The 25,161-nt window shown below is 38.7% G+C and overlaps 4 protein-coding genes across 24 annotated transcripts in view; 3 read left to right on the forward strand and 1 right to left on the reverse strand.

The window, feature by feature from the left end:
- The window catches only part of LOC126960839 (cytochrome b-c1 complex subunit 7), a 1,171,628-nt gene that overhangs the window by 311,296 nt on the left and 835,171 nt on the right, over positions 1-25,161 (forward strand). Inside the window, exon 1 of one of the 19 annotated variants that reach the window (XM_050800557.1) lies at positions 2,898-2,901. The exons of 17 other annotated variants lie outside the window; for them this stretch is intronic. The gene's annotated coding sequence lies outside the window, so the exon portion shown is untranslated. Of the gene's footprint in view, positions 1-2,897; positions 2,905-25,161 lie in introns of those variants that run through there. One more of the 19 variants, XM_050800561.1, reaches the window with a different exon arrangement.
- Positions 1-25,161, forward strand: part of TSPYL5 (TSPY like 5) — a 321,724-nt gene that overhangs the window by 182,929 nt on the left and 113,634 nt on the right. The gene's annotated exons all lie outside the window — the stretch shown is intronic.
- The window catches only part of CPQ (carboxypeptidase Q), a 498,229-nt gene that overhangs the window by 52,713 nt on the left and 420,355 nt on the right, over positions 1-25,161 (reverse strand). The window contains exon 9 of one of the 3 annotated variants that reach the window (XM_050800516.1): positions 23,504-25,076. The exons of the other annotated variants lie outside the window; for them this stretch is intronic. Coding sequence (XP_050656473.1) covers positions 25,066-25,076 — 11 coding nt within the window. The 3' untranslated portion in view covers positions 23,504-25,065. Of the gene's footprint in view, positions 1-23,503; positions 25,077-25,161 lie in introns of those variants that run through there. 3 annotated transcript variants of the gene reach the window in all.
- Positions 1,421-20,081, forward strand: LOC126961548 (60S ribosomal protein L10a-like). Its single transcript, XM_050802089.1, has 4 exons — positions 1,421-2,012; positions 10,788-10,935; positions 15,657-15,814; positions 19,938-20,081. The coding sequence occupies exons 1-4, from the start codon at positions 1,458-1,460 to the stop codon at positions 20,079-20,081; spliced, it is 1,005 nt and encodes a 334-aa protein (XP_050658046.1). The 5' UTR covers positions 1,421-1,457.

Consider the following 25,161-nt stretch of genomic DNA (forward strand, 5'->3'; position numbering starts at 1 on the left):
AATGAGGTCTTACACAGAGGCACTCACACACTGACTCATTATTGGGAAGAGTTTTGTGGTTTAACCTGATTTTTTTCCCATGCCATATCCCAGACTGGTTATTATTTTCAGCAAGTCAAATATGGTTGATCTCCTAGGTTTGGAGTGTGGGAAATACGGGGGTTTCCAAGGACACCAGTTAAAGAGTGGTTTAGAAACGTGACATGTAATCCGGTATCTCAATGTCTTTACAGAAATGAATTAGGATAGGATGAAGGTAAAGTAGAAAGTTACGGGGAAAGTCTCTGAGGAAGTAGTTTTACAAGCTATCATCTAAAATGGGGGGAAATTATAAAACATTAAAAAATGCTAGGTTTTCAATTGGTGTTTTGTTCTGGAAAACTTTTACTTACATAACTACACCATCATGTAGAAATTAGATTATTTTTATAAGTAGTGCCTCGACATTTGTCAGAGCATTGGAATTATGTGGGTAGGAAGCAAAGATGATTATCTCCACTCACACACTAGAAAACTGAGTCATATAAGTTGCACAATGCGAGAGCATCAGCATCAGGGCCCTGGAACTCACCCAGGTCTTCCTACTCCAGAGAACTCTCAGAATCCATCAAACATCCGTTCGTGTGAAGTGACCTCAGTGTTATCCTTTTGCTTCTGCAACTGTTAACATTAGTAAACCTGGGAAAACACTGCCTAGATAACATAATTCTTAGGTGGTTACAATAGGTAGTTTCTGTGTAAACAGATAAACAAGGACTCAGAGACCATCTTGCTCCTCAAAGGATGGTTCCCAGATGCCCTTCATGTTAGCCAGCAGGGGAACTTAAGATAAACGAAGATTCTGAGTCTCACCCCACACTTACTACATTAGTATTTTGGGGTACTGGGCTCAGGAGTCTTTGCACTTGTAATAAGCTGTACAGGAGATTCTTAACCACATTGAGTACTACTGGTCCAGGGGTAAGTGTTTCCAAAAGGCCACTGAACATTAAAGAAAGGATCAGCACTCCCTACCCCATCCTAGGTTGAGTTCAATACACATAAAGGGTAAAAAGGAAAAAATGGTAAATTTTTCCTTTATCATTGGTAAGGGTAAAAGGGTAAATTTCCTTAAAAAGGAAAAAATGACAAATGTTTAAATTATGAGTTACCAAGCAAAATTTTCAGAAGGGGTCCTGTAAGTTTGTATTGACTGCAAAATAAACATATCTCCAGCAGAAAGGGACCTCAAGAGTAAGTTTTTAAAAAAGATCCTCTTGTAACAAAGCTGCTGCTTTTAAGCCCATGGAGGGATTCCTGTTCTAATAGCAAATGAAGAAGAACTAGCAGACTATTCTGATGTTAGCAAAATCTGCAGCTGTAGCTCTGGTCTCGAAGGGGAGACTATGGACTACCCCCTGGATCATTAGAAATGCTTCTGGGCCTGCTCTTTTCCGGTTAGCGCGGCGTGAGAAGCCATGAGCAGCAAAGTCTCTCGCGACACCCTGTACGAGGCGGTGCGGGAAGTCCTGCACGGGAACCAGCGCAAGCGCCGCAAGTTCCTGGAGGCGGTGGAGTTGCAGATCAGCTTGAAGAACTATGACCCCCAGAAGGACAAGCGCTTCTCGGGCACCGTCAGGCTTAAGTCCACTCCCCGCCCCAAGTTCTCTGTGTGTGTCCTGGGGGACCAGCAGCACTGTGACGAGGCCAAGGCCGTGGATATCCCCCACATGGACATCGAGGCGCTGAAAAAACTCAACAAGAATAAAAAACTGGTCAAGAAACTAGCCAAGAAGTATGATGCGTTTTTGGCCTCAGAGTCTCTGATCAAGCAGATTCCACGAATCCTCGGCCCAGGCCTAAATAAGGCAGGAAAGTTCCCTTCCCTGCTCACACACAACGAAAACATGGTGGCCAAAGTGGATGAGGTGAAGTCCACAATCAAGTTCCAAATGAAGAAGGTGTTATGTCTGGCTGTAGCTGTTGGTCACGTGAAGATGACAGACGATGAGCTTGTGTCTAAAACACCAAAAGCAAAGGCAGCAAAAGCCAAAATTGACAAATGGGATCTAATTAAACTAAAGAGCTTCTGCACAGCAAAAGAAACTACCATCAGAGTGAACAGGCAACCTACAGAGTGGGAGAAAATTTTTGCAATCTACTCATCTGACAAAGGGCTAATATCCAGAACCTACAAAGAACTCAAACAAATTTACAAGAAAAAAACAAACAACCCCATCAAAAAGTGGGCAAAGGATATGAACAGCCATTTCTCAAAAGAAGACATTCATACAGCCAACAGACACATGAAAAAATGCTCATCATCACTGGCCATCAGAGAAGTGCAAATCAAAACCACAATGAGATACCATCTCACACCAGTTAGAATGGCAATCATTAAAAAGTCAGGAAACAACAGGTGCTGGAGAGGATGTGGAGAAATAGGAACACTTTTACACTGTTGGTGGGATTGTAAACTAGTTCAACCATTATGGAAAACAGTATGGCGATTCCTCAAGGATCTAGAACTAGATGTACCATATGACCCAGCCATCCCATTACTGGGTATATACCCAAAGGATTATAAATTATGCTGCTATAAAGACACATGCACACGTATGTTTATTGCGGCACTATTCACAATAGCAAAGACTTGGAATCAACCCAAATGTCCATCAGTGACAGATTGGATTAAGAAAATGTGGCACATATACACCATGGAATACTATGCAGCCATAAAAAAGGATGAGTTTGTGTCTTTTGTAGGGACATGGATGCAGCTGGAAACCATCATTCTTAGCAAACTATCACAAGAACAGAAAACCAAACACCGCATGTTCTCACTTATAGGTGGGAACTGAACAATGAGATCACTTGGACTCGGGAAGGGGAACATCACACACTGGGGCCTATCATAGGGGGGGGGGGGGGGGGGGGGGGGGGGGGGGGAGGGGGGAGGGATTGCATTGGGAGTTATACTTGATGTAAATGACGAGTTGATGGGTGCTGACGAGTTGATGGGTGCAGCACAGCAATATGGCACAAGTATACATATGTAACAAACCTGCATGTTATGCACATGTACCCTAAAACTTAAAGTATAATAATAATAAAAATATATATATATTAAAAAAAAAAAAAAGAAATGCTTCTGGGCCTGTGCTTTTAGGAAAGATGCAAACACATTGTAAGGTAAATAGAGGCAATGCAGCTTTCTTAGTAACAATGGCTGCCTAGACATTTTAGAGATAGTAATATTATAATTTTCTTTTCTTTTTCTTTCTTTCTTTTTTTTTTTTGAGATGGAGTTTTGCTCTTGTTGCCCAGGCTGGAGTGCAATGGCACGATCTAGGCTCACCACAACCTCCGCCTCCCACGTTCAAGTGATTCTCCTGCCTCAGCCTCCCAAGTAGCTGGCATTACAGGCATGTGCTACCACGCCTGGCTAATTTTGTATTTTTGGTAGAGACGGGGTTTCTCCATGTTGGTCAGGTTCGTCTCGAACTCGTGACCTCAGGTGATCCGCCCACCTTGGCCTTCCGAAGTGCTGGGATTACAGGTGTGAGCCACCATGCCCAGCCTATAATTGTCTTAAAAATAGAAGGGACACCTGTAAAAGTTATTTTGAGTATAGATTGAACTTCCTATTTTAGAGCTAAGCTACAGGCAATCTATTTCTTTTCTTACTGTATATGTGGTGGTTTTAACTGAGCTGTTCTTTTGAGCTACCTATGTTTAAAATTAATCAAGTTTGATGGAAAATAATGCAACACTCCAGTCTATGACCTTAAAGTAGCATTTCTTAAAAGCCAGGCTATAGGTTCTAAGTACAAAAATCTCCTAGAAACTAATAAAGAGAACATAGAGAGTGAGGGTCCTTTGGTAACAGAGCTTCTAAGAGAAACATTAGCCTCAGCTACTGTAGCATTTAAATGTCAATTATTCTCATTTTCACTGTTGAAACAGATACATTTTCATTCTTCAACAATTGTATAACCTTTGAAAACTCATGGTGAAATCACCCATGCTGGTTTTTAAAAAGCCATTTTAGGTTATGCAGTCTGTAATAAACTAAGCAATTTGTGTAAAATTTCTTTTTAGAAAAGTCTCATTTAGGACTTGAATGTAGTGTATAGAACCAAACAACATGAACTAAGTGAAGTCAATGAATCTTTTCCCAAATGGTCATCTTGAACACAGATGTTTAAAATGTGCTACAGATGTATACATCAAGGCACACGGCTATTCACAACATTAAAATTCCATTGATCAAAGATGAACATTTACATTTTTACCCACTACCAGCTTGGCAACTAGTTTGGTGAAAATTAACGATGCTTTCATGAAATTTACGACACTGCTTTCATCACTACCATTTCTATTTCACCATTAATATTTTCAGGGCAAACACAAAGGATGAAATATTCAAAACAAGTCCTTTCTTTTTTGACATCATACTATGAAGTAAAAGGGTGAAAAAGCCCATTCTCTTTCTTGTTTCTCTTTATTTTTAACTTCTCTTTGGATATAATAATTGAAAGTCAAATATCTTTTGATAAAAAAGCATTTCCAATATTATCATATAACATTGGATATCTACACTTCTCTATCATCAAAACAATATACCTAGAAATATTCCAATTTGATCAAGTACTCTAAATGTATCATTTCTTTTTAAACCAGAGAACTGTAAATAGGCATTTTAAAACTAGGTACAGACTGATTATAAAATATTCCGTGTTAGCAATGACCTTTTGTGTTTTTTAGTGAGATCTTTTCAAATTAATCTTTCAACATTCATATTGCGAAATCCCAGTTCTTGTCTGTTCTCAAATCTAATGACAGCCTTTTGCATTTGTGATGCTGAGGATTAGAACGAGGTAATGAATGCACAAACTTGGCTAATTTAGCTTACCTTCCGTCCACAAAATTAATGCAACTGGATTCCTAACAGAAAAGCTTTTTAAATTTAAAATTCTGTTTTGGGTTTCTTAATTTACTATTCAAGATGTAATGCTAATTACCATTATAACAAAAAATTAAAATACAGATAAGAGCCCACCACTCTGTGGTGGTGATGACTTGCTGTGGAAGAACTGCTCATTAGGCAGAGGGGAAAGCCCTTGACCCCCCAGGTCGGCACCTGGGAGAGGTATACTGGGCGAGGCTGCCTGCCTGAGCTGGGAGCCACAGGCTGTATTGATTCCCCTTCGGTTTTTCACAGTGCAAGGCCATTCCTTCTGTCCCGCGTAATTTGTATCCATTATCATAGATATTAGATGTGGAAAGATTTGGCAGGTCACCTAATTCCCCAGCCTTTTGCACAGAATGCTCCTGTTGAATATTTATGAGGCGGTTGTTAGCAGGCACCTGTGGAAGCCAGCCTATTAGCCATCATGGTCATTTACCACCACTGGAGGGGCGAACAACATCAAAGGAGCCTGAAAGCATAAGCACAAGTGGAAAAATAAAGAAAGAAGGAATGCCAGACACTTGACTAATTGTCAAATAATGAGGTTTATTAAAAACTTCCATTGAAACTGGATTCCTCTGTTTGGGGATCAGCTGAAAGGACTCTAAAGGGTACCTGGAGGTGGCTTTCTTTTCTTTTGTGTGTGAAAACCTCAAAATTGGCTCTTCCCATGGCAGAGATAGAGCACACTTCAAAAGCCAATCTGAAGGATTCTTGATTTAGGTACCATAAATTTAATTAAGATGAGACAGCACAGTACATACTTAATTAACATAAGATGACATTCTTGGTATTCCTCTGGGACAATGTGAGTTTTGAGATATTTTAAGCTAACTACAAAGCAGAAACTGAAGAGGAGATCTAGTATTATTTCATATATGGGATAATTTAGACACAAATCCAGATAAGTCAGCCCCCAAGTGGTTTTCTGTGTGTGAGGCTGGGTGCGTAGCTTTGGTGAATCAGGCTGCACTGACTGTAAAGCCTATATGAGCTAATAAGCTGGCACTCTTTGCTGTTTTCAACATCATCCTGAGAATGTAAAGACAACGGAGAAGGAAAACAGACTCTGCAATCAAACAGCAGATTTCAGATCTGCCCTGCACCTCATACCATTTAGGTAACCCCCTCAGCTGGTTTTAGCCCCAATTCTTATTCATAAAACAGAAACAGTAATATCCATTCATATGAATGTTAACAAGAGCAAATAAAATAGTGAATGTACTGTATTTGGCACGTTGTAGGTCTTCAATAAGTATTAGCTTCCCTTTCCCCTCTGAGCATTCTATAGTTCATTTAAATGTTCATTTCTAGAAGACATTATTTAAGCGTGCAGCAAAAATTTTATTACAGGTAAATTTGTGTGGCTCTAAATGCAATCAAATTTTCAAAATATTTCTAACTCATTGAACAGTGGAGGAGGCTTTTTAAGTGCCAAGCAATTAAAATTGCTCCCTTCACATATCCTTGAGTTTAATAGGAAACTGATGCAAAATTTAATGCTGGAGAAGAGACATGCTCAGGCATTTTGCTTTTCCCATTTGAAGGACACGGTAGCCTAGAATTTAACAGCTTCCTCTCTTCTGTAGAATTGTCAAAGCCTCCAAATATGCTACTTTTCAATAAACAGTAAAGAATTTGTAGGTCACTTCCTTTACGTATTAAGGATAATTAAGCATTACAACACATTTGATATTTAAGGATTAAGAAACACCACTAACCACCATGGATGAAACCACAATTGGCTTTAGCCTCAGTCTCAACTTCTGTTTCACCTAATTCTTCTTTCAGTCGTTAAACAACTCCTCTAGGTGGCTTCTATACTAGAATTTATTTAACTATTCATAGTATTCACAAGAGATGCTCACAATGTCCAAAGGCAGTATCTCTCTTTTAAATGAAAAAAATTAATGTTACTATGGTTATGTATACCCAATATTAAATATTTGGATGAAACTAGGAAAAATGGCCAATATTCTGGATATTGCCAAATATCTGAGGTGTTAAGATGAGCGAGGTGAAGTTCCTGGATAGATGACGTGTAGACTCAGCTTCCGTTTTCTAGGTACTAGATACTTCCTGGAGAATATGGCTTGCTTATGGGTCCGGAAGAGATCCAAAAGAAAGAGGGCAGAGCTCCAGAGAGGGTCCGGGGACTTGTTTTTGCTTTTGCTTTTGTTTTAGAGCCAGGGTTTCACTTTTTCACCCAGGCTGGAGTGCAGTGGCATGATCATGGCTCACTGTAGCCTTCACCTCCTGGGCTCAAGTAATCCTCCTCCCTCAGCCTCTCAAGTAGGTAGAACTACAGGAGTGCACCACTGCACCTCGCTAATTTTTAAATTTTATGTAGAGACAGGGTCTTGCTATGTTGCCCAGGCTGGTCTTGAACTCCTAGGCTCAGGCAGTCTTCCCACATCAGCCTCTCAAATTGCTGGTATTACAGGTGTGGGCCAGCACATCCGGCCCCAGTGCCTTTTATTATAACAATTACACATATCATATAAAGAAGGCTGACCCCAATCTTGACTGAAGAACATGAGGATATGAAATCAGAACTAAATAGTGTTTAGAAACAGAAAAAAAAAGATCCAGCAGAAGCCAAGAAATATACTATTAACAAAAGAATAAATAAAAAATAAAAGCAGCAACTTACAAGAAAGGTTTATAGATGGGTAACAGAAAGCCTTTATGCCCAATTCCTGGTGCGGTTCTTCTTTGGTGTATGTATACACACAGAGACACACACACACGGACACAGACACACACAGACACAGTGTACACATGTCATAATAAAGGAAGGCAAAAGGGAACGACTAGCTCCTTTACAAGGCACATAAACACATTCTCAGGCAAAATTAAACTCCTTAGTTCTAGGGCAGTTAAAAAGCACACACTTTTAAATGTCCCCAAGGGCCTGTGAACCAAGGCATAGGGAGACACATGCCATTCTATGAATGGCAATGTATGTGCCTCTATAATTGTCAACAGATGTGGCATGCCAAAAGACGGGAAGCAACTTCCACTTAACACATGCTTTCTAGTGACTGACAGGATTGAAGTCTTACAAAAATGAAGATTTGATGAATGTGGCATTCTGCTTAATTGTGCTAAACTGTTTAGTTCTAATTTTCATAAATAGATTCAACGGTTGAGAAATAGGACACTTTTTCCTGATTCCCTCAAGAAAAAGATAGGGGAGGGGTAGGAAGAAAATAAAAGAGAGAAGCAAAAGATCACGTTGCCATGGGATACATAAACTGTATAAATCAGATATTTACACATTTATATTAGAAAAAAACGAAATAAAACTGGTTCCAAGACTACGTGTTGAAAATTAAGAAAATATGTTCCCTCACTTCCAAGATACTCTCATCAGTTTGTCTCGAGTATTTTAGTAGGTTGAAGTACCAATCTTTTGAACAACTTAAAACCCACATCTGAACTTTATTCGTGTTTATTCGATATAGGCAGTTTTGTGCTATTTCATCTCTTGCTCCTAAAAGTTTATGAGTAGACTGCTCCTTCATTCAAAATGTTCCTCGTTTACATAGTAAGCTATTTTCACTTCTGGAAAAATGTGGGGTTTGGGTTCTAGAGTTTTAATGCTAAAAGAGACTTACATCATGGCAGTGTGAGAAAAATAAAATAAAAGAGGCTTACAGAGGTACTTGTCCCATTTCCAGGTCACAGAAAATGCATACCCTATGTGTATTTTGGGATACATACTATCTTAACGTCACTGTTAGGGATGAGGCTCCTTGACGGTGAATAATATCCAGTCAGTCCATAGCAGACAAGCTAGAACGTGATGTTGCCTGTGAGAGTCAGTCCAAGCACTATTCTGTGCCTTGGCCGGGTGCTTTTATACCTTCACTCATATAATCCTCCACCGACTCTTACCAACCTATAATCAATTTACTTTGGCTGAATAGGAACTATAAAGAGACCTCAAAATCCCTAGAGGCATTCTTTGAAATAGAAGAGCTAGTAATGTTATTAATATTTGACATTTTTCTTCTTGGCATCATGCTCTGCAGTGTTGTACCATGTTACAGCAAAATGAATCAGGCTGCTTTCCTAAATCAGGACACTGAACCAGTATAGTAGCAGGGAGGTTATAGTGTATGCTAGCAGCTCCATCACTCTTTTTTGTAACCACAAAGTAAGTATGCTAAGAACCCAATGGCTGGTGAGTGCCAATAGTACTTGTGCCTCTTTCGCAATGTTTCTTAGGATAGTCGAGTACATGCCCAGTCATCCTCTCTACTGCGTCCAAATACATGAGGACATGTTCATAGCAAAGCTTTTTCAATAATGCTTTAAATATAAAATTATTCAACCCCCCCTAAAAAACCACTTCCTTAATATCAACTGTACAGAGTGTAACTGACATTCAAATACATTATCACTTATCAAATACATTCAATTCTCCCCATAGTCCTTGGAAATATTATTGCCTTCATTTTATAGATCAGGAAATTGAAGTTCCAAGAAGTTAAGTAACTTGTAAAAAGCACACTGCTGTAAAGTGATGAATTTTGTTCCTCTTTCATGACACTTGCTGCCTCTCCATCTCAAGTGTCAGATAAGTGGTTAGAACAATCCAAATGTTAAAGGATGTTTCTGGGCCTTTTGTGGTTGTTTTACCTCACTACCTTGTTCTTGGATAACACACACGTTAGAGTAGCTGTAGAGAGTGTTCCTATAAATAACACTTACATAAATAAACAACTCTGCCTAGTTTTCTCACTTGTATGGGTAAGGAAATACTGTGGGGTGGGAGTGGGAGGACAGAACACTTCAGGTATTCAATAATGCAGATTGCTGGGAGCTTGGTATGAAGTGATTCAACTCCTCATTTGCCTGTCAGTCTGAGCGTCTCAAGTAAACTGGACCAGAGGGGATAAGGCATACTTCTGTGATCTTAAATTCACCTTAAGGGGCGATTATTGTGCACAGGTCATGGAGAGTGGAGAGACTAGGTGTTCTAATTTCAGGGAAGTTCCTGCTCCTGGGATCTTACTGCTGTCTTTCCTTGTCGGCCAATAGATCCTAGAATGGCAAGGGTTTTATGTATTTTATTTATTTTGAATCAGGTCTCAACAATGAAACAAAGCTGGTTATTGTATTTATCTTCACAGCTCTCCTTCTCCACCATTTTAATGACTACAGCTCTTGACCACAGGGATGGAGCCAGGCTGGGTCACTGTAACTTTTTCAACTGGGTCGGATAGGATGAATTTTTTGCCTGTTCTGTGCTGAAGAGGCTGTAAAGATATGTCTTGAGCTGCCCATAGTCATGGTTTAGCCCAAGGGGGAAGTTGGGCTGAGAGAATGAAAGTACCATGAAAAGAGAAGCTGGAATAAGCTCCAGAGAGAGAGAGAGGTATGTGTCCTAATAGCATTCAAATGCCAAAATCTGAGGCCAGATCAAACTCTACCCTTCCGTGGCTTGCTTAATTTCCCCATTTTTGTTTCAGATCATTTGAGATAGACCTCTATAACTTAGTACTGAGGAATCTAGACTAATATAGAAATCTCGCTTCAATAGCTAAAATAATAAAAGTGGCTTATTAAGTGTTAACTTTGTGCCAAGCATTTCACTTTGACATCTTATTTTTTCTTTTATATAATCTCATGAGATAGGTATTAGTATCACTCTTTTATTTAGGAAGAAATTGAGGTTCCAAGGAGTGAAGTGACTTTCCTAAGTTCACACAGCTAAAAAGTAGTAGAACTGCATCTTGAATCTATTTCTACACAGCTCCTTAATCCATACACCTAATGTCTAAGTTACATTATATGCCAGTGGTTCTCAATTCTGGCTGCATATTAGAACACCTGGGGGTCTTCTGAAAACATGGGTGCTCAGGCACTATCGCTAGGGCTTCCAAGTTTGCACAAGTACAGTGGTGCCATTCACATGGAATACAGTGGAGCTGTGCTCCAGGAAGTTGAGGGCCAGGGAGATGACGAGGTTGTCGGTAAGCAGTACCCCCTGCACTTGTGCAGCTGTTGTGGCCTTGCAGCCAGACCAATTAACTCTGACTCTCTGGGAGTGGGGCCCCAGCGCTGAGACAACTTTAAAAGCTCCCCAGTTGATTTTAAAGTACAGTCAAGAGTGTGAAGCACAACTCTAACCTTAACATATATCTTGGGTTTATGTGGGTTTTTACTTGGTCTACACTAGCACAAAATGAAAAATTTAAGCATATTGTGGGGGCAAGTGAAGCTCACAAGCCAAGTGACTACAATGGTCAGGGTATCTTAGATAAAATCTTTTTTTTTTTTTTTTTTTTTTTGAGACGGAGTCTGGCTCTGTCGCCCAGGCTGGAGTGCAGTGGCCGGATCTCAGCTCACTGCAAGCTCCGCCTCCCGGGTTTTTTACGCCATTCTCCTGCCTCAGCCTCCCGAGTAGCTGGGACTACAGGTGCCCACCACGTCGCCCGGCTAGTTTTTTGTATTTTTTTTTTAGTAGAGACGGGGTTTCACCGTGTTAGCCAGGATGGTCTCGATCTCCTGACCTCGTGATCCGCCCGTCTCGGCCTCCCAAAGTGCTGGGATTACAGGCAGATAAAATCTTGTATGAGGAGTAGTGAGTCTGGAATCACTGACCCATCTAAATAAACAATGGCTTTATTTCTGCATTGCACTTTGCAGTTTAGTGCTAAAGGTATTAAACAGTATCTGTGTGTAACTTCATTTTTAAAAAAATTTCAAACATGATATTTATAATAATCAATGAACTATTTCTGTAAAAATGTAGATTTTATAAAGATGTATCCAGCAATCATTTTTCTCTTAGGTTTAAACTTCCAAAAATGGGATAGTTTTGGGTATTGGTGAATTCCATGCCATGTTTCTTATGTAGATACTACATAAGATACTATTCACTTACATGACAGTAAACTATTCAAGCTATTACAAAAAATACATGTGTAGAAGGAAGGAAGAAAGGAAGGAAGGAAGGAAGGAAGGAAGAAAGGAAGGAAGGAAGGAAGGAAGGAAGGAAAGAAGGCAGGAAAGGTGGATACTAAGAATACTGAGGACACACTTCATATCTAGTCCTATGATAGGCAACAGATCACTCAGGTCTCAAAAGATGCATAACTAATAGATTTTACAGAGCTCAACCGTATTTGATTTACAGATTATGAACTGGAAAGAATTAAGACAGCAAATGTCATATTTTAAAAGTAAGTTTAGTTACCCTGAATTATGCAATCTCATACATTCTTATAAAAAATAGAATAAAGGGGACATTTAATTCACTGTGTTAAAAATCCCCATGAGGGGGATATGTAAGAATGTTAGGTTAGATGGTCACTTCTGAATTTTAATACTGAGCAAAGGAAGAGTTTAAGCTAATGAAATTATCCAAACTAGGCAGTTTATTGTATAACGTTTAGATATAACCCATTTTTATAGTAAAAGGTATAGTATAGAAAAAGTCCTATGCAATTTGAACTTAATTTTACCAAAATCTTTTAATCGTGATTTTTTTCCTGTGATTTCTATAATCTTGTAATTATTGATTAGATTGATAAGTATATTTTTCAGCAAAGCTCTTATAAGAAATCAGTGAAATGTCACACTACTCTAAGACTTATTTGACTCTAAGGTTCACTGAGCAGATTAAGTATGTCTAATTAGAGTCAGACTTTATTTCTGAGACTTCAGAAAACCACTGCCAATCGCAGTGCAATGCTTTGTGGGACTACTCCATCTCTCTCCAACTGAAAGCCTTAATTTGGCAAAACTTCCAGAAGCAAAACATCAAAGAAAATGCAACTTTTCCAGGAAATTGCTAGAAGACATGCAGTCAATCAGCAAGACTTGTGGAACTATGAAGGTGGGTTTTGTCTGAGTCCCTCCAAGGAGAAGTATCTGGGTTAGCTGGAGCCTGCCCGGTGGCTAGGATTGTGCTCTATCATATTTCACTCCTGCTCAAACCTTCAAAAGTTTCTAGCTGTACTGAATCCTCAGAATGACCTTCTGATCCCAACTGAGGTTCCAGGCAACCCGTTTAGTTCTCTCTCTATTTCCCTATATTAACCTAAACTTTGGTCCAACTAGACTGCTTATCATTTTAAGTACCCCTTACACTTTCTTACCTACCGAATGTTGCTCATCTCCAATTTTTGACATGGAATGCACTCCCTCTACATCCAGCACATTTTATCGTTTCCTGAAAATCAGGTGAAATGCCACCTCTTTGTGATGCCACCTCTTTGTGATGCATTTCTTTTGGCCTGAACTCCTATTGTACTCTGTTCTTCCTGGGTCTCAACCCTCCATTAACTCCTTAAGGACGGAGACTGCATCTTATATATGACATTGGAGTAAAACAGACTGTATGTGTTAATTCTAGCTTGTCTACTTAATATCTTTGTGACTTTGGGCAAAGGAAACTCCCTGAGTCCCAACTGTCTCATCTGAAAATTGGTTACATAATAATAATTTATACTTCAAAATGTTCTTATGAAATTATGAGATAAGTAAAGCACCTATCATAATTTTGACACATAGTAGACAACCAATATATGTTAAATTCTCTCCTTAAGCCTCTTTTCTAATTGCTTCATAGCATTTACTTGGGTTTCTTAAATGAATGAGTGAATGAAATTGTGAAATTGAGTCAGGTCTAAGAAGAAAGAACAAGCAATGGTATCCTGAGGATCTAACTATGACACTCCATGGTAATTCATAAACCATATAATGACTCCTACTCATAATCTCTTTCCCACACTATAAAGAAAAATTAGAAAATAAGCACTTAAACATTTTAGAAATCAATAGTGGAGGTTTTAAAAAAAAATAAGAAAAATGGCCAGGTGCAGTGGCTCCTGCCTATAATCTCAGCACTTTGGGCAGCCGAGGTGGGAGGACTGCTTGAGCCCAGGAATTCAAGATCAGCCTAAGCAGCATAGTGAGACCTCATCTCTAAAAATAAAAATTTTCAAAAATTAGCTGGGCACGATGGCGCCAGCCTGTAGTCCTAGCTACTCGGGAGGCTGAGGTGGGAAGATTGCTTGAGCACAGGAGTTTCAGGTTGCAGTGAGCTATGAATGTACTATTGCACTCCAGCCTGGGTGAGATCCCATCTCTAAAAAAGGAGAGGGAGGGAGGGGGAGAGAGAGAGAGAGAGAGAGAAATGGAAATGATATCATATTGAGAGTAATATGCATCATAGGTTAACAGAAATTTGTACATCTCTAGTAGAATATACATACTAAAAACAAAAAGAATTATAGAAAACTCTTTTCAATAGTTATACTGTTGGTGATTGTGTTGATACTGTTTTTCTGAGACCACTGGGTGTGTGGTCTTGTGGGATATTGTGTATTGTGGGATAAAGCAAATGAGTGATTATGTCGTTCCACTGAGAGCCAGGATTGTAGGCAGGGGAAAAGAAGATGCAGATATAACATCAGCGAGGTTAAGTGCAACTTTATAGTCCTGAACTTAAATTGGAAATATCATATAATTAGTAATATAATTTCTCTTTGGAGAAAAAAAGTGTTTCCTAGTCCTGTCTGCTGAAAAGACCTAGAAACAATGAACAATCCAGTAGCAACTCAGATACTTACTGCTTAGACTGTGGCCTCTAAATACTATGACCTAGGAAAATAAATTGGATTCTTTGAAGAGATAGCTGATTTCAGATCTAGGGCAGGACATGTACAAGATGGTCTGAAACAATTTGTCCTATCCAAAAACCAGGATGCTGTCAACAACTAGGAGGGTCATGTCAAAAGGACTCAGAACCCGCTTAAAGAGGTTTCAATTGGCCAAAGGTGGGACAATTTGAGCATCAATAAAATAGCTACTACAATGGAATGAAACACATCAAATATTTTTAAATCCATCAGTTAATAATGACACTAAAAATAAATCAATTGTCTTTGGGTGATACTAGTAAACAAACTGATTGGTTTAAAAATAGGTAAATAGAAAGAATGAGGCATTTATCCTACCTTCTTATACAAAAGTATCTCAGAGTAACTGAATAGCTGATAAGGGGAAAGTTCTGTTTGTATAGATTTATTTAAATTAATAAAGAAGGAATGATATGATTAGACTATACCATTCAGAACATACTGAAATTAAATCTAGTTGGCCCTTGAACAACATGAGTTTTAATTGTGTGGATCCACTTTTACAAATATTTTTTTCCATAAATTTTTTGGAGATTTGTGACAATTTAAAAAAATTCTACAATGAACCACATAGTCTGGAAATATCAAAATAATTAAGAAAAAGTTAGGTATGTTATGAATGCATAAATATATGTGGATGCTAGTTTATTTTAGCATTTACTACCATAAAGTATACACAGATCTATTGTAAAAAGTTAAAATGTGTCAAAACATATGCACGTAAACACAGATTGTACATGGCTCCCTTTGCAGATGAGAGAAATGTAAACAAATATAAAGATGCAGTATTAAATCATAACTACAGAACATTATCTGTAGTACATACTGTACTATTGCAGTAATTTCACAGCTACCTCCCGTTGCTATTGTGGTGAGCTCAAGTGTTGCCAGTATCTGGAAAAATGCTGCGGATGCTAATCACCTCTATGTGAGCAGTTCATCTCTCCAGTAAATTGCATATCGCAGGAAAAAGTGATATCTCATGGCTCTCACATAACTTTTCATCACATTTAGTGTAATACTGTAGACTTTGACTAACACCATAGGACTCATACAATGCGCAACTAGTGATGTTGGAAGTGCTCCCAAGAAGCAGAGAAAAGTCGTGACTTTACAAGAAAAAGTGGAATTACTTGATACGTACCACAGATTGAGGTGTGCCACTGTGGTTGCCATTTCAGAAAATTCATCTTGTAAACAGATGGTATTGACAAATAGAGTACAGTACTATAAATGTATCTCTTCCTTATGCTTTTCTTAATAGTTTTCTCTTCTCTAGCTTACTTTATTAGAAGAATACAGTATATAATACATTTACAAAATATGTGTTAATTGACCATGTTATCATAAAGACTTCTGATCAACAGTAGGTCATTAGTAGTTAAGTTTTTGGGGAGTCAAAAGTTATATGCAGATTTTTGTGTGCAGGGCTCAGCACCCCAAAACTCCCTGTTGTTCAAGGGTCAACTTAATGTATCTAGGCTGCTAAAGTCATAAAAAGGGAGATAATTAGACATTATTCCTAATGAAAACAAGCAGCAACATCTATAAAGCATTTTAGCCCACTCCCTGTCCCCTGCCTAAAAAAAAAAAATCAAACTTAAATCAGGGAAAGCCTCTAGATTTAACTCAATTCACAGGATATACAAGGGATAGGGGAACATGACAAATGATGCCGTGGAAATGGAGTCAGGACAAATACTTGGCATCTGTAACATATAAGTGATAAGAAGCAAAAAGATGGAAGTAGAACCTATGGATTACAAGAAACTTGGGATATATCAGCCAACTGCATTGTTTGAACCTTATTGGAATCCTGGTTTATATTACAAAACTATTTTTAAAGAAGTATGAAGACAATTGGGAATATTTGAAAACTGGCCATATATTAGATATTATATTAAGAAATCACTGTGAAATATTTTAGGTAGAATAATATATTTTAGTTATATAAATAAAAATGAGTCCTTGGCTGGGCTCAGTGGCTTATGCCTATAATCCCAGCACTTTGGGAGACTGAGGCAGGTGGATCACTTGAGGTCAGGAGTTCAAGACCAGCCTGACCAACATGGTAAAAACCCGTCTCTACTAAAAATATAAAAATTAGCTTGGCATGGTGGCACGCACCTGTAATCCCAGGTACTCAGGAGGCTGAGGCAGGAGGATCACTTGAACCTGGGAGGCAGAGGTTGCAGTGAGCCGAGATTGCACCACTGCACTCCAGCCTGGGTGACAGAGCAACTCTCCATCTCAAAAAAACAAAACAAAACAAAACAACAAAAACAAAAACAAAACCAAAACAAACAAAAACAAAACGAGTCCTTACCTTTTAGAAATACAAATTAAAATATTTATAAATGAAATGATGTGATTTTGGAGATCTGCTTCAAAATAAACTGGGTGTAGGAGAGTAGCTGGGGTGTAGCCGAAATAGGACTGACTATGAGTGAAAAACTTCTTAAGCTGAGTGGTGGGTGTATGGGGGTTCATTATATTATTTTACTTTTGTATATGTTTGGAAGTTTCGGTAATAGCATTTTTAAAAATCACATTTTAAAATCACTTGATATATTAAAACATGTCAAAATAAATTCTACATTCCCTAATTATTTAAAGCAGGGAGAGAAAAACCTTACATGGCTGACAAGGAGAAAACATATTTTGAAATCCTTGTTCCTTATACTCCACTGACTTTCAAGTAATTTTAGATATTTTTCTTAGAAATTTTAATGTAGCTTTATTTAGTTTTCTATGATGAAGTCTTTATTCTTATATTCATGAGTATTAAGCTAACCAAAATCAGTTTTCAATTGTGAGCTTCAGGAGAGAAGGGGCCATATCTCATTTTTGTATGCTCCATAATTTACATACACTATAGCTACCCATTGATCAAAGTGTAACGTAAGAAACAAATTTGAGAACTGGTAAAGCGAAACTGATGGAAAGTCCAATGAATAAGAAGGGGAACTCAGAAGAGCTCATCTTGAGATCCTAAAAGGGGAAGACAGAGAAGGAAAACTTCTAGGCTGTGTCATTAGAAGGCATGGGAAATGGTACAGAGACTTAAGTAATAGTGTTTTATGGGTCATTATCGTACATAAAATGGAGCAATATCACTATCTGATTTTCTAAAGCAATTGTTTTGAACCCTATGCTACCTCCTCAAGCTCCTGGGTTCCCTTTAAGGGTTCTCACTTTGAGCCTTCTACTTGAGTGTGACCTGGATGCTCCAGGCACGAGCTTTAGGGATTTACATCCTAAAACACTACTTTTATTAATCCCTCTCCTTATAAGGCGTTCTGGTAACTTTGCATCAGCTATGAGACTTTTCACCTGATATTTATGACTCTTTTTCATCTGGCCCAGAGGTACTCACCTATTCTCATCGCCCACTGCCCTGCAAGATGAATTAGAAAGTGGCGTCACTTTCCTTTCTGGCCCCACAGGGACACCTGCCTTGTTCATATTATTATCTCATCAGGAATGGTTTTCTCTACCCTCTTCTGTCCTTTTTTTTTTTTTTTTTTTTTTTTTTTTTTTTTTTTTTTGAGACAGAGTCTCACTCTCACTCTTATCGCCCAGGCTGGAGTGCAGTGGCGCAATCTTGGCTCACTGCAACCTCTGCCTCCCGGGTTCAAGCGATTCTCCTGCTTCAGCCTCCTGAGTAGCTGGGATTACAGGCACCCACCACTACATCTGGCTAATTTTGTATTTTTAGTAGAGAGGGGGTTTCACCTTGTTGGTCATGCTGGTCTTGAACTCCTGACCTCAGGTGATCTGCCCACCTTGACCTCCCAAAGTCCTGGGATTACAGGCGTGGGCTACCGTGCCTGGCCTGTCCATTCTGACACTACATATCTTTCAATGTCCAGCTCAAGCTCCTCTCTTCCAGGTCTTTCCTGTCTTCTGAGCTGTGAGCCCCTGCAGTTATTCTGCATGTGTTATTTATCTTGGTACTATACCAAAAACTTCCTTTGATTGTTCCTTTGCTTATTTTCATCTTTAAATCAATACATCTAATCAGTAAACATTTACTGGATACATTTTATGTGCCAAGTAATAATGGTTGTCGTGGGTATATAAACAAGAAGAAAATAGTCTCTTCATCCTCAATCCAGTTAAGGAGATAAAGTACAAAGCATATTAACTTTAAAGTTAAAGTGTGTGCTTTAAAAAACAGTTCAAGGCACAATAGAAGAGACTTCATAAAGTAGTGCGTGACTGACTGCCCAATGGTGTAACAATTTGCTCTTCTCCTACTTGGTAATTATCCTAGAAGGCATGAGCCAGGTCTGCTTTGGGCAAGATACCCAGTGGTTTTTGTTTGAGCGGGAGCAGATCTACTGCAAGGGGGAAGAGCAGAAGAAGCTTATAAGCCGTTCTGATGAACAATTTCCAGGAACTCAATATTGATGAGGATGTCATACACAGCTGTCTAACAAATAGCAGTCAGTGAATAGCAAGAGCTCTGACTCACCTGAATTAAAGAGGTAAGAGGTAACTACCTACTATAATTCTCTGCATAGCCATTATCAATGTCTAATGTTTTTCTCTATTCTTAATCTATTTCTTTGTTATAGTCTGTATCCTCCCAATGTCCCACCCCTCCATCACAATGTAAACTCCACAAGAGCAGAGACCTGGTGAGTCTTTTTCGTCCTCTATCCTCGGTGTCTAAACAGCACTTGGTTTAGAGTAGGCACTCAGCACATGCTTGCCGATTGAATGAAACTGCCCTGGCTATTTAAATGAAGGCTTGAGGGCTACAGCCACAAATCAGAGAAGTTCCTTTTCATGTTCCCAGTAGGGCGAAGTCTGCTTACCATGGAGCATCAATGCCTTCAAACATCACTGCACAGAGTGTTTTCACCATAAGGGAGGCACCCTTTAATTAGGGACAACAGGGGACATAGAACTGCTGGGCTGCACTATTCCACCTGGTGACTGGAAAACACAGGAGTCCTGGATCCAGAGGCTGAACCTTCAGTTTACTTTACAGTACCATTCCTGCTTGTGTTCTGATGTCTCCTTTCATAGAACATTTTAGAGGAAAGGCCTTTGGAAATGTAGAAATGGAAAGTTTTAATTTAGTTCTGCTTAATACCATATGAGGTATTGGGCAGAAATAAGCAAGATGGAAAATACATTAAATTCTGAGTAATCTGTGTATTTGGTACTTCAACGTGGAGTCTGAACTATTATAGAAAATATGAAATAAATTAAAATATGATTTTTAAAACAACACAATATGCAAAGAAAGAGGACAGCTCAATGAGTGACGTTATTACCAAAGTAATCATAACTTACAATTGTGTCTTGCATTACAGTTAATAAACCTCATTGGCATTATCTTACTCTTCCTACAAACATGGATCCCGCTTATTCAGCATTTGAGTCATGGACATTTTGTTGAGGGCCAGGCAGTTGTAGGCACTGAGAATTCTGAGGAATTCACAACTGATCACAATTAGGAGAACAAGATAAGTACTAAGAGGAGAGGTGAACACAGGGCATTGCAGGAGCATACCCAGGGGACATTTACTCAGACTGGAGCACATTGCAGAAGGCTTGAGAAGGAGGAGAACAAGGAGCTGCATCATGAGTGAGTGGAAATTAACTGGTGAAAAAAGACAGAATAGGGCAGGTCCAGTGGCAAGGAAGTATGAGAGCAGCAGGTGTGCCCGGAATTTCAATTAGACTTGTATGACTGAGAGACGGATAGAAAGGACTGGAGGAGTCTTTAGGGTTTTCTAGGTATATGGTCATATCATCAGCAAATAGCGACAGTTTGACTTCCTCTTTACTGATTTGGATGCCCTTGATTTCTTTTTTTTTAAATTACCATTTTCATTTGTTTGTTTCCATAGGTTATTGAGGAACAGGTGGTGTTTGACTACGTAAGTTATTTAGAGGCGATTTCTGAGATTTTGGGCCTCGAGTGCAATACTTGTGAGCACTTTAGTCATACATAACACTCTGGAGACAGCAGGGAGACGCTGGAGGATTGGAAGCAAGGAGCAGAGACGATCAGATATTGCAGCTACTTTTAATTATTTACCCAATAGACATCATCGGCTTTTCCCTGAAGAATCCCAATTTTTCTCAAACAGCTTCTCAGGAAGTTGTTTTTCAGTGAATACTGGGCCCCACCCTATGCCTAGGAAGTAAAATTTGATCAGTATAAGCCAATCTAGGTAATTCCACTTTCTATCGCCACTGCATGATTTAGCCACAGACATACGTCACAATTTTGGCCAATAATATGGAGTTTAAGAAACTTGTTTTAGGGCTTCTAGAAAACATTTCCTCACTCTTCAAAAGGGATATCTGTTACAGACATTCTCTCTTCCACTACTGCACAATGTATGAGAGTGTGCTGCTTAGAGCAACTGCAGTCATCCTGGGACCACAAAGGGACAGGCCTGACAAAACTCTACATGCTGAGAATGGCAACATGGAAAGATGCAAAGAACCAAGGTCCCCGATGTGGTGGAATGGCCAAATTATGCACTCTGTAACACCTGCTGCAAAGTTCTTTTTAAGCGAGTTTAAAACCATTATCCCCTTACTGCCATTCTGACTGGGTCTTCTGTTTTATTTTGCAGCCAAAAGCATCCAGGTTGATATACTGATTTTCACTTTAGAAAGTTCACTCTGGAAGCAGTGAGCCAATTAGGTGAAAGAGGATTAAAAATACAGGTTGGGACATTACTAAGAGGCTGCTGTAGGAATCAGTGAGTTTTGGTGAGACAAGTTCTGTGGGGGTGGGGAGGAGGGAATGGGTTTAAGAAATAGGAGGGATTTGGAGTAAACAGGACTTGTGAATGTTTGGCTTTATGTCCTGGATGCTTTTGAGGTTTCTGGATTCTATTTAATTCTATTTAATTCTATGGTGCCTGCTAATGAGATAGGGGACAGAGGAGGAGGAGAACACAAGTGGAGGCTTGGTAGAAATAATGACTCATAGGTTACCAGACCTATTTTGCAGATGAAATAACCAAGTATCATTACTAGTCTGTGTTGTCTGTGAGGGTATGTATGAATCTTATCTGTATTTTTTTTTTTAACTACTGATTCTCCAGTACCATACAATAGTTGATTAATAAGGATGCTTAATAACAAATAAATGAGGCTTAGAAAAATTACATCGTTTGCCTATATAGTTAGAAGTTTTGAAGCCAGAATACATACTCAAGTCCTCTAACTCCTTCCAATATACCATCTACCACAAGCCACCACACTAAAAACAACAACAACAAAAAGCTGAATTTCAGGTTCTGAAGCAGAGGAGTAAACTCTTCTTGGAAGATATAGAGTAAGAGTGGGCTCATTCTCTCAGGTCACAGTAAGAGGGTATTTAATTTTTTTCATTAATGTATATTTTGTGAATGCGTTTCTAAAGAAGAAATATATTCAAGAAGGATGCACTTAGGGACATCTAAGAACCATGGATTATACCTCATTGGTGACATACTCAGAATGAAATAGACTCCTTTCATTCTAACCTGGAGCTCAGAATTGGAGAATCAGGCAAAAACTTAAGATTTAAAGCCTCTCTATTATCTGGAGTGAATAGAGACTAGCTAAAATCCCTCTTAGGTCACTTTAAGTCATTTCTTGTATCGTCTTTCAAATTGTCAGGGAATAGCAGTTCACCATTTTATGTGTGCGAATCACTAACGTTTGAAAGATATATCTTCTCTTAGTCTTTGCTCCTTTAAGAGAAATAATCCTTATTGCTCTAGGCTTCCCAATTTATATCATTCTCCCAATACTTTTTATACTTTTTTGGCTCTTTTCTTAGTATTCTTTATTTTCTTCACATTCTTAAACTGAAGTACCTAAAAGCTTGTCTAGACAATAATTATTTCAATGTTTTTGTTTCTGCTAAGTCAGATTTATAAGAATTTAAATGTTTCCCAAAATTAAACCGACAGCTATGGAATAGGCAAAGAATTAGAAATTATTGACCTTAACCTCAAAGGACTGATCACTGCGTATAGGCAGCAGGATGCACATAAACCCCTAATGTTCCAAGAATAATATCACAGTTTGTAATTCACACTCCAGGTTGTGGGACGGAGTCTTGAAGCGCATTAGAAATTTGGGAAAGCAATAGAGCACTACAGACTCAGGAGGGACTCACGAACACTAATGAATACAGAATGAGCCTTAAAGAGGACTGAGGATTTGGAGGGAAAGAATAGGAATATGGAAGGAGGCGGACATGGGAGAAGGCTGGAATCTGAAGATCTAGAACAAAGGTTTATGCAGAAAGTACATCCAAGATGCTTTTTAAAGAAAATCTTTTTCCCCCCAAAGCCTTATATTTATGTTGACAGTTATTCCGTCCATTATAGATATCATCTAGATGGGTAAAAGATACCATCTTTTCTCTCCCAAAGATGACCATATTATAAATTGATCCTTTTGTCTTCTATAATTAATGAAAACAATGTTGAATTTTAATTCTATTTGTGTGATAGATATTTAATTCTATCAGTATTTTGGTAAATAGTATACATGGGACATTGGGGCCTAGTCATCATACAGTCACCTCAAATTATAGAAATTTAATAGGCCTAGAACATGGTAGGGACTCAATAAATGTTTATTGAATCAATGAAAGAAAAAAAGAAAGAAAAAAGGATGGAGTTTAGAAATATTATTTATCATTAATTTTTTAGAAGTTAGGTGAGCAGTTATTTAAATGATAACTTAATTAGTATTTAGAATCCTACCCTGAGCTTTAAGTTATAATTTATCAGGCCTTTACAAATATAGGGTACACAACTGATATATTTTTACTTTCTTTTTTCTTTTTCAGACGAATTCATCTTCATCTTTTAGAAAAAAGATGAAGAACCCAAGTATGGTTCTTCATCCTTTTCTTTCTTTTTTTTTTTTAGAATCAGAGTTGGTTTTTTTTTTTTTTTTTTTTTCACAGATAGGGGTCTTGCTGTGTTGCCCAGGCTGGTCTTAAACTCCTGGCCTCAAGCAGTTCTCCCACCTTGCAGCCTCTCAAAGTGCTAGGATTACAGGGGTAAGCCACTGCGCACAGTGAAGTTCCTGAAATTTTCAATAGGTAACAGGAGTTATAAGTAGTACCATTGTTTCTTCCAGGAATAGCCCAAATTTGAAATATCAAAGGATAACTCAAAAGTAATAAAAGGAAGACAGCAGTAATTTGGTTCTCTCTTATAATGCTCTAAAGGAAATAAAACAGAATTCCAGGAAACATTTATAATCATCTAAATGAGCTACTGACTTTATGCAAACCTTTCTGATCTTTCAGAGGTAAAGAAGGGAGTAGAACAAAGAATGTGAGAAGATATAAGTAGTTATTTACAATAACAAACTCCTTTCTCTCAGTGGTAAATCACTGTGGAGCAGGAATGGACTGAAATCCTTTGCATAAGCAAGAGCTGAGTAAGATAAACATTTTAGACACTGCCAGAGATTTGGAGACTTCTCAGCATTCCAGACTCCTCAGTGTTGTTGCATATTGTGAGAAAAGGGCCACCAGCCTTGAAGCCAAAATGGCCTGTTCTCAGGGTGACTCCTGCCCTAAGGGCGGTATAGTCTTGGGCGAGTCACTTAACCCTTATGAGTCTTTCTTCATCTGCAAAATAGGGATAATGATAATTGTATCTCCTTCATAGGATGGTTGTATGGATAAAACAGTATCTGCAAAAAGCCTGAGTACTTCCTACATATTAGTAGTTCAATACATTTTAACTCTTATTAATTCTTTTTTGTTTGTTTGTTTTGAGATGGAGTTTCACTCTTGTTGCCCAGGCTGGAGTGCAGTGGCATGATCTCAGCTCACTGCAACCTCCGCCTCCTGGGTTCAAGTGATTCTCCTGCCTCCGCCTCCCAGTTAGTTGGGATTATAGGCTTGCACCACCACACCCGGCTAATTTTGTATTGTTTTAGTAGAGACGGGGTTTCACCATGTTGGTCAGGCTGGTCTCGAACCCCTGACCTCAAGTGATTTACCCACCTCAGCCTCCCAAAGTGCTGGGATTACAGGCATGAGCCACCGCACCCGGCCTCTTATTAATTCTTATGCAACTATAATGGGCTCAGTCTCCCCACTCCATTCTGTTAGGTAGAAATCAAATCTGACCTCACCTTACCATGGCAGAGACAGAAAACGCTTTCTTATTTTAGGTGAAAAGAATCAAATTAGTCTGATCACTCCAAACAGAACCATTCTTATGTAACATGTACATGTGAAGGAATTAAGCTAGAGCCAAGTCTCAGTGATCAAATACAACAAAATAAGAAATCCCTGGGATGGGGAGGGACAAGTTTTTGTTCCCAATTCTGTCTTAGGTTTCAGCTCCTCACCTCACCTTTGGGCACCCCCAGTCTGCACTCTCATTCTCCCACAGTCTACCAGTCTTTTCTTCACAGCTACCACACAGCAGCTTATTCAGGGTTTCTCAGTTTTTAAGAAGTTCCTGTTGAAATATTTCAGAATCAGGAAATATCTAGAATTTCATACAAATGATTCTATATAACTTAAAGGGCAGACTCTCTCCCCTA

This window comes from Macaca thibetana, chromosome 8 (assembly GCF_024542745.1).
Source record: "Macaca thibetana thibetana isolate TM-01 chromosome 8, ASM2454274v1, whole genome shotgun sequence".
NCBI lineage: Eukaryota > Metazoa > Chordata > Mammalia > Primates > Cercopithecidae > Macaca > Macaca thibetana.

Bases quoted from the DNA above. Each gene is read 5' to 3' on its own strand.
- LOC126961548 (XM_050802089.1), top strand. From the start codon at position 1,458: ATGAGCAGCAAAGTCTCTCGCGACACCCTGTACGAGGCGGTGCGGGAA. The intron at 2,013-10,787 runs GCAAAGGCAGCA...GCTGCATATTAG, and splicing joins TTGTGTCTAAAACACCAAAA to AACACCTGGGGGTCTTCTGA. The intron at 10,936-15,656 runs GTAAGCAGTACC...CTAACACCATAG, and splicing joins GGGAGATGACGAGGTTGTCG to GACTCATACAATGCGCAACT.